The following is a 9,262-nucleotide window of genomic DNA, read 5'->3' on the forward strand; positions in this document are numbered from 1 at the left end:
ATTAAAAAAAAAAAAACCAGACTTTAAGAGCTGAAGATATGACAGAAACGGGAAAAATCAGGAAGAATCTGCAGCTTAAAAGCCTCAAAGACTCATTCAGTTTTTGAAATGTCATGTCTGTGGTCATAAAAATATATTCAAGGAGATGTATGTCTGACACATCTGTGTGCTTGCCTTGCACCATGGAACACATGCAATCCAATGGAATCGAAAGGTCAAAGTCAGAGTGGAAAGAGAAAGGAACTACTTTCAGTGCAGCTGGATAAAAAGCAATGAGGTGGCTGTATGCCAGGTCACTGGGCAGCTGGTGACATGCTGGCCTGACTCATCTTCCCTTCTCCCATTCTCCCAACTGTGGGTATTAGCTCTTTCCAAGAAGTGCTTACTTTTCTAAATTTAAAAAAACAAGTTAAAACAGGTAGGTGCATTCTTACCTACCAATTTTTAATTTTATTTTTTGTTCTTTGAAGAAGTTAAAAAAAAATTCTAAAAATGTAAAAACCTCTTAGTTTCTTGGATATAAAACCATTTTTTTTCTCCTATTTAATCTTTGTTTTTAAGCTCAGATAGTTTTTTAAATTAATATATCATGTATATTAATTTACGTGATATATTCATGTACCATAAAATTCAAGAAATGTGCAATGTGGTGGTTTTTAGTGTATTCACAAAATATCTATTCTTTTAAAAATAAGCAGCCAAATTAGGAATGGATATTTGTAACTTTATTTTGTCAGATTTTTTTTATTCAATAGGACTTTTCAATGTAAATATGGTCATACTGTATCCTGTTTTCTTAGTTTTATCCTATCCTATTTTTAAGGATAGTAGGATTATATTGATCAAAAAAAAATCTAAGTTCATAGAAATCATTTTCTATGTAAGATGACTTATGGCTGGTAATTTGGTTACAAGGCCAGGCTCAAGGACTTGTGTGTCCTAAATTGAGTGTGCACAGAAAGTTCTGTGATTTCATTCAGTTTACAGATTTCAGATAAATAAAAATAAGGTCTTCTAAATATGCTTATACTCTCTATAAGACTAAGAAAACATCAATTGGCCATAGCAAAGGATCTCATCTTTATCAGAGGGACTCTGAGAAAAGGTATACCCTTACCAGCCCCAGCAAGGTACTCTTCTTCATGGCCGCTCTCAAGATGATAGTAAATTCTTAGGTTAAAACAATCTTATGAAAAATCTACAACTTATTAAACTAATGTTATTCCTTTAAAACTATTACTATAACATAAAGCATGACCAAACAGTATTTTTCTGCCTCAGTATTCTATGATTGCTTTAAATTAGTCTGAAACATGTATGCTCAGTGAGTGGGGGAGGGGGAGAGTTGGGGGCAAAAAAATACTGTATTTATGTGATGTAGAAAGCAGATATATATACAGTCCATAAACAGATACATACTATATCTCTGGCATTAAATTTTCATGGGGAGAACAATTAGAAAACAGGCCTAAAAGGCTAGGAGAGGGAGGATTTTTTTAAAGGTTGAGGAAAAGTAATCTAAAAGAAACTAAAACTTTTATTGACAAATATGTCAAATTTGTATAATTATACATACCACTATCTTCTATGTTCAAAAATTAGGCTCCTTATAGTATGGTTATCTGCAGAGACAGATGCAACTCAAAAGACTGCAGCACCAACATTCCTTTACACTGTACACAGATGGTGAGATGGGGACTATCAGAGTTGTAACAGCTGTAATTCTTTTCTTGTTCTTACATAGTAACAGCTCTCCACATATTAAAAGACAAATTTTAAAGCTAAAATATTAGAACCACAAGCATGCATCACCACACTGGCTAATTTTTTTTTTTTTTTTTTTTTTTGAGATGGAGTCTCGCTTGGTTGCCCAGGCTAGGGTACAGTGGTGTGATCTCAGCTCAATGCAACCTCCACCTCTCGGGGTTCAAGCAATTCTCCTGCTTCAACCTCCTGAGTAGCTGGAACTACAAGTGTGTGCCACCATCCCAGCTAATTTTTGTATTTTTAGTAGAGACAGGGTTTTGCCATGTTAGCCATGGTCTTGAATTCCCCATCTCAAGTAATCACTCACCTTGGCTTCTCAAAGTGCTAGAATTGTAAGTGTGAGCTATCGCACCTGGCCAATTTTTTTTTTTTTTTTTTTTTTTTTTTCTACGGCCGTTTTTCTTTTTTTTTTTTTTTTTTTTTTTTTTTGAGACAGAGTCTTGCACCTGGACTTCTGGACTTTTTTTTCTTTTTTTTTTTGAGACAGTGTATGGCTATGTTGCCCAGGCTGGTCTCAAACTCCTGAGCTCAAGTGATCCTCCAGCCTCGGCATCTCAAAGTGCCAGGAGGTGTGAGTCACCCATTACAGACGTGAGCCACCATGCCCAGTTGGGATTTTTTACTTTTACTCTTTTAAAGACAGGGTCTTGCTATACAGTCCAGACCAGGGTACAGTTGCTATTCACAGGCATGATCATAGTCCAACTACAGCCTTGAACTTCTGCGCTCAAGCAATTCTCTTGCTTTAACCTCCTGAGTAGCTGAGACTACAGGCACATGCCACCACGTCTGACTAAAATATTAAGTTTTGACACCAGTACGAGAAAGAACACAGCCAAAAATTTAAATAAGGATGATTTAAATGACAGTTGAAAAGAATATATTCTGAAAAAGGCAGATGACCTTGCACCACTGGGCTACCCTCTCAGATTCTTTGGACAACTAAAAAATAAAAATGTCAGCAGAGAATATAGTCAAGCGGGAATTTCCTATAAAATTAGCTTTCAGTAAAATAAAGCATACTGAAAATGTTCAGTTGACTTGTCTTTTTAAAAATAAACTTTAATTTCAGGACATTCATACGGGAAATCATAAAATTTCCTAACTGTATCACAAAGAATATGCCATTGCTATTTAACTGCTGCAAAAGATGTCCACAGGTAGGTGTGTCAGGCTAGTGACAGATACTGAATAAAGTGAGATAATGAAAAGGTTTCCATGGCAGATGTGTCTGAGGAAAGATGAGAGAAAATTAAAGCAAAATCATAAGTATTAGAAGTAAGTGGTACCAAGGATGGCGACAAAATGGTAACAAGAACAAAGAGAAAAATAAGGGGCAAGCAGGGTGAGCAGCAATGCCAGAGCTGACTCTACCCAGATAGAGGGGCATTATTCAAGGTTCAGACAGCCCAGCTGGATGGTAACTAAGTTCCCAATCTCATCGGTTGGTCTGGGCTATAAACCACAGCCCCATTAAGCTATAAATGACAGAGATTCCTGCCAAGGCATGAGCTGGCAGAATGCTTATTCACCCAGCTCTGCCAACTAAGGCTCTATTGGTGTGGTCAATCAGGACATTTTGTCAGGTACACCAGCTACAAATTTCCAAATTCAAGGATCTGAGACTTTCCTTTTATCCCAGTAATTACTAGAAAACATGTGCTCTCTACCAAGGAAGTTCTCACAAAGCCTATATGGAATTAGTTAATAGTTAAGTGCCACTCACTATATGGAATTAGGTGATTAGTGAATTAGATGCATTTGCTATAGTTCTAAAAAAGACTGGAGTGCCACTACAGGACCGTGTCTCTTGTATACTGTGACAGATGTTTGCTGAACAAATGAGCAAGGTGAGTGAGAAGAGTCTGAAATACATTTGGATAATTTTTGAAATTGGGGGATTTAAAAACTGTATCAAAGCTGATAATGAGATGTGAGTTCATTTGAAAGGTGAAGCAAATGCGTGCAAATCCTCAAACTTTCAAAAATGCACATTTTGAATTCCCAAAGGAGACTGTAAAATCATTCAAGATTGGGGTCTGGCTCTTCTATCCCAGAATAAAACAAATATGCATTAAAAATATCATTTTAAGCAGCAAAGGTGCTTAATAGTAAGGATGAGAGATCAGAGTCTTAACTATTCAGTTTAATTTAACAAGTATTTAGGTTCCTATAATATACTTAACAAATGAAAAAAATTAAATGTATACAAATACAAAATCAGGTAATGTTAGAGGCTCCACTTTTTTTTTTTTTTGAGACAGCTTCGCTCTTGTCGCCCAAGCTGGAGTGCAATGGCACGATCTCGGCTCACTGCAACCTCCACCTCCCAGGTTCAAGCAATTCTCCTGCCTCAGTCTCCCCAGTACCTGGGATTACAGGCACCTGCCACCACGCCTGGCTAATTTTTGTATTTGTAGCAGAGACGGGTATTGCCACATTGGCCAGGATGGTCTCAAACTCCTGATCTTGGGTGATCCACCCACGTGGGCCTCCCAAAGTGCTGGGATTACAGGTGTGAGCCACCATGCCCCGCCGAGGCTCCACTTTTCAAAACTAAGTCACTAACTCCCTATAAAAAGAACATTTCTTCAATTTATTAAAAGGCTGAATGGAAAGAACACGTAAAACACAAAGCAAATAACTAGACTAGACTCTGCTGCTGGACTGTGCTAACTAATCAACCAAGATACACAAGAGAGGGCCTTGGCAGTGGTTACTCTGGAGAGCCTCAGGCCTTAACTCTGCTGAGCTTTGACAAATCCCCCGGGTCTGGTTAGGTCCTTGTGTCTACCTCTTTTCACTATCATCTCACAGAACTTTATTGCTCCATGGCTCTTCTGTTCTAAGTTGGTCATTAAGAGTAAACAAAAAGGGCCGGGCGCGGTGGCTCAAGCCTGTAATCCCAGCACTTTGGGAGGCAGAGGCGGGTGGATCACGAGGTCAAGAGATCGAGACCATCCTGGTCAACATGGTGAAACCCCGTCTCTACTAAAAATACAAAAAATTAGCTGGGCATGGTGGCACATGCCTGTAATCCCAGCTACTCAGGAGGCTGAGGCAGGAGAATTGCCTGAACCCAGGAGGCGGAGGTTGCGGTGAGCCGAGATCGCGCCATTGCAAAAAAAAAAGGAAAAAAAAAAAGAAACTCCGTCTCAAAAAAAAAAAAAAAAAAGAGTAAACAAAAAGGGACACAAGGCACTTCTGACTAAGACCAACTAGTTAAAGGTAGTAAAATCTAAAATAAAACCCATTTCTTCTACCTCTTGGGCTCGTCTCTCAACATACACAAAAAGCTATTTTGAATTGGGTAAGTTTGATCTAATCTCCTAGTATTTATCTTTAATACAATAGTGTTCAACCTTAAGAATCACAAAGGGAGTCACTTTAAAATCCCCTTCCCCCATGTCTCTGGGCAAAAGAATCTACATTTTTAACAGACATCCCAGATGACTGATGAGTGGTGTACAACCACTTTTAAAAACAGCTGCTGCTCTATTACTACTTAAAAAATAGCCTCCGCACTCAAGAGTGCTTTGCCTTATAACACAGAAACGTTCATATTGTAACAAACTGGATTTTGTAAACTGAATTCTATTTTCCCATAAGTGGGTTTTTAAATTTTAAAGATACATTATTCATTTTGAAGGCTGGGGGTGATTTCTTACACTTTCTTCTATAGGCTACATTCCATGCTTTTCCATTCCTCATCTTCACCTCAGTGGCTAAAGATTTAGAATTTAGAAATCCTTTTAAAAGAGCCTTTTTACCCCCAATTTATCTTTTTTTATTCATCAGGAATGCGATGTTGACTTGTAAACCTTACTTCTGAAAACAAACCTTGAAAATGCCAAATATCTATTCAGGAAAGAAAATTTTTATACCAAAAAGGTCCACATTTAAGGAAAATGCTGCTATTAAACAATGCAGATTCGATACAAGGTACTGGGCAACAACAAGCATTTTATTATTTTTCAGAAAAATAGGAAACTTTTAAAAATTACCTATGGAGGATCATCACCAAGTAAGCAATGTCACTTCTAATAATGTACTTGGACACAGTAAACACAGTCTCAGACTGAAGGCTGTGAAGTGGACTCTAGGCTCAGTTTTGCCACAAAAGAGCCATGTGACCTTGGGAAATAACCTCTCTAGGACTACGTTCAATTTATGAATAAGATGGTTAAATAAAAGTAACACTTTGATTCCAGCAGCTTAATTCACTGGGAGGTATTTACATCAAAAAGCATTTGAGGTATGTATCACCTCTAACGTGCTTGATCAAATGACATAATTAAAACTGAACTAGAAACTTGATATTGTGAATAACTTATTGAGATTTTCTTGTAGCTATCAATCACATCATTGCACTTTGCTTCTTCGAAAAAGTGAATAGTTTGAACGTCTAAATATTCATATACTGACTCTTCTTAAAGTCAGGCACGTTAAGTGTACCATAGTCCAGTTTTGTAAAAGGAAATAACGTATCTTTTCAGTCTTTTTTCCCAATCCATTGTCACTTCAGACTGACAACCTTGAAGCCTTACCCACTAACAACAACAGTGTTGCAGTAATTACATCACAAACTACCATTTCTTTCTTATAATACTCAGATATTCTCCTGAGATTACAGCTATATTCCGGTAACCAACTTTCTTCTGTCTACTCTCATTCGTTAGCGCAAACATTTAAAATTTTAACCAATAATCAGTTCACAAATCATTATTTCCAACGTAATATACTGAGTCCAAAAGAAAAAAATCCAATAATCCAACAGGAAGCAACGCATGCATTTGGCAATTCCAAGGAGGCTGGCGAAGCACAGATACCTCGTTCAAAATAAATAAACTTTCCAAGGATCTTTATTTACCGACTTGGGAAAGGCAGGTTTGAAAACAACCAGTTAACTTCACTCCCAAGTTGGCATCTTAGAGAATCGTCTAGCTTTTGCAAAACACCCAGGACCTCTGAGCCTCCCAGCCTAGAATTGGCCAGGGGAGCACACGCCCATCGGCCCTGCCTGGAGAGGAAACAATGGGAGAGGGGCGAGGGAGCGAGCCGGCGCCCCAGGCACCCCAATTCTACGGCCCCGGCCCGCCCAGACCCCACGCACCGCGCCCCCTACCCCGGCGCCCAGGCCCTTCAGGCCCCCGCCCCCGAGCCCCAGGACGCGGCCCACCTGCGGCGGCACGGGGAAACGACTGCACTTACCAAACAGGGTCAGGGCCATTGTAAAGGCGTTCGCCGCCGCCCGCGAGTCCACGCGCTCCTCCCAGGCGGGCTAAGGATCACCTCATCGGCCCACCGCGCTCACACCTCGGAGGGAGTGGGGTGCCCGACGGGGCGTGCCGGGGGCGCCGGCGCTCGGGGAGGCTGCAGGCCGGGACGCCGGGGCCGCTGCAAGAAAAAAGTTATTCACGCGTTATCGTCGGGTGCACCATCCCCGGGGAGCCCCGCTAGCTCTCCGCGGGCCGGCACTTGTCGCTGCCATCCGGCGCTGAGCGTGCGCGCGGGGGGAGGTACCTGCGAGGCGGGAGGCTTGGCCGCGGCGCAGTGGCAGGCGGAGAGGCGGCGCCGCAGTGGCGGCGGCGGCGGCGGCGGCGGCGGCGACGGGGAGAGCAGTAGTCTCGCACAGTCCCCGGCGGGGCGCGCTCACTCCGCATCCCGCGGCCTCGCAGACGCCATCTTGCGATAGCGTCTCCCACGAGCTCTGCCGCGCCGCAGCCTCCAGCCTCTGTCTCGGGCTCCCTGGCCGAGTTCCGTTCCCATGGCAACGGGAGCGCGCGGGGGCACGGGGGTGCGCCCTTATTCCCCGGGCTGCGAGGAGACGCCCGCGGCCCCCTGGAGGCTGCCGCCCAGAGCGGAGATGGAGCGGGGCGGTAGCTGAAAGCCCAGGCTTTTTCTTGAATGGAATTTGAGGAGGCGCAGAGAGGAGAAAACTGGCTGTTACTAGAAAGAGGAAGAGTCACGGGAGGATGCTGCGTGAATGCAGCGCCCGGGCAGGGTCATCTGGGGACCTGGTGCGCGTGAGGACATATTTCTCCTCCTGGCGCCCTGCGGACTCACTGAAGCTGGAGCCGGTGACCTGAAGCTTCAAGGGTCATGAAGGAACAGGCACTGAATGCTGCTTTCCTCTCCGTTTGGACTTATGAGCGGCTAGGAGTAGTTCTGATGAAATTGTCACACATTAGGAAAGAGGAGTCGTTTAAAACCACCTGAGATTACCTAAAATAATTTGTTAAAAGGCCGATGCTTACACCTGATTTTCTTCCCTTTACATTATACCTCTTTGATATCGTCTCAAGGAAAAAAAATCAGCATGTATCACTGACTGGCACTTATTTGCCACAAAAGATTGTTCCCCTGAGCTTCTTGTATTTGTCTCACAATCACTGGCAACATCCTGCTTTCTGGGATGTTCTCTCCTCACCTCTGTCTCTGCCATGAGGAGCCATACACCACCTTGAGATTGTCAGCCAAAAGATGTTCTTGAAAAGCTGGGTTATGATGTTTTTCGTCCTTGTCGTTTAATGTATTCAAAAAGTCATTCTTCTCTAGTTGCTATATGTGTGCCCTGTTTAAGAAATTCTTTCTTTTTTCTTGTTTGCTTAGGGATTTGACACTATTTTGGTATCTGATCATGTAGATCTTCTCTTTGGTTCTCCTTTCTTTCTACAGGCATATTTCCTCTTTTAGTTCCTCAGCTTCCCTAGTGTCATTTCCCTCTTCTCTCTGATTTTCAAATAATTCTTTAAGAATATTACAGAAATGTATTTAATGTATCTTAGACATCGAATCGTGATAAAGTGGGGGATTGCTACAGTACTTCCAATGGAACCACAGTTAATTCCACCATCATTATTTCACAGCAGACTTAAGCATTAGAAGAAAAGCAGGTTGGAAGGAGGAGCCAAGCCTTTTGTTTCAAGTCAGTTAAGAAGAAAGAAATATTAAAATGATTCAACGTGAATGGGCAAGTGATTAAGATGCTATATGCTTCCAATTTTGTGATGTAAAATGCCTCTCTTTAGCCACTAACCAAACTGAATCTTTAAAGTCCCCAGAATTTTTAATTTTTCATGAAAATGGACTCGATTTTGAACAACCTTTCTGCTAATGAAAGATTACAAACACACAGCTCATGAAGATAAATGAGAAACTCACGAAAGCTTTGTGGGACAGATTTTATAACCATATAAAGATTGCTGCTAATCTGCTCTGCAGCCAAATAAATGAAAAACTAAAGACTCCATTTACTGTTCCATCCAGTGGTCTTCAACATTTTTGGACCTAATTTTCTTTTGAGGCTCTAATGAAAATACTGTCCCTCCTCCTAGAAAAGTGCTTACGTACATACACACATTCACTAGAAAATTTTCACATAATTTCAAGAGAATTATGGGCTATTCAGGTACCTTAGGTTAGCCCCTGGAAGTGTTTTTTGTAATCTCAGAAAGTTTTTGCCTTTGTAAAAGAATATATGTGTGTGTGTGTG

The 9,262-nt window shown here is 41.5% G+C and overlaps 1 protein-coding gene across 2 annotated transcripts in view; it reads right to left on the reverse strand.

The window, feature by feature from the left end:
- Window positions 1–8,267, reverse strand: part of CHN1 (chimerin 1) — a 198,596-nt gene extending 190,329 nt beyond the window's left edge. Inside the window, exons 1-2 of one of the 2 annotated variants that reach the window (XM_017538262.2) lie at window positions 7,291–8,267; window positions 6,979–7,164 (exon numbers count right to left, since the gene is read on the reverse strand). In XM_017538262.2, coding sequence (XP_017393751.1) covers window positions 6,979–6,997 — 19 coding nt within the window. In that variant the 5' untranslated portion in view covers window positions 6,998–7,164; window positions 7,291–8,267. Of the gene's footprint in view, window positions 1–6,978 lie in introns of both variants that reach the window. The other variant, XM_017538263.2, reaches the window with a different exon arrangement.
- Window positions 8,268–9,262: the final 995 nt, after the last annotated feature.

The sequence above is a fragment of the Cebus imitator genome, unplaced genomic scaffold (genome assembly GCF_001604975.1).
Source record: "Cebus imitator isolate Cc_AM_T3 unplaced genomic scaffold, Cebus_imitator-1.0 Scaffold110, whole genome shotgun sequence".
Taxonomy (NCBI): Eukaryota; Metazoa; Chordata; class Mammalia; order Primates; family Cebidae; genus Cebus; species Cebus imitator.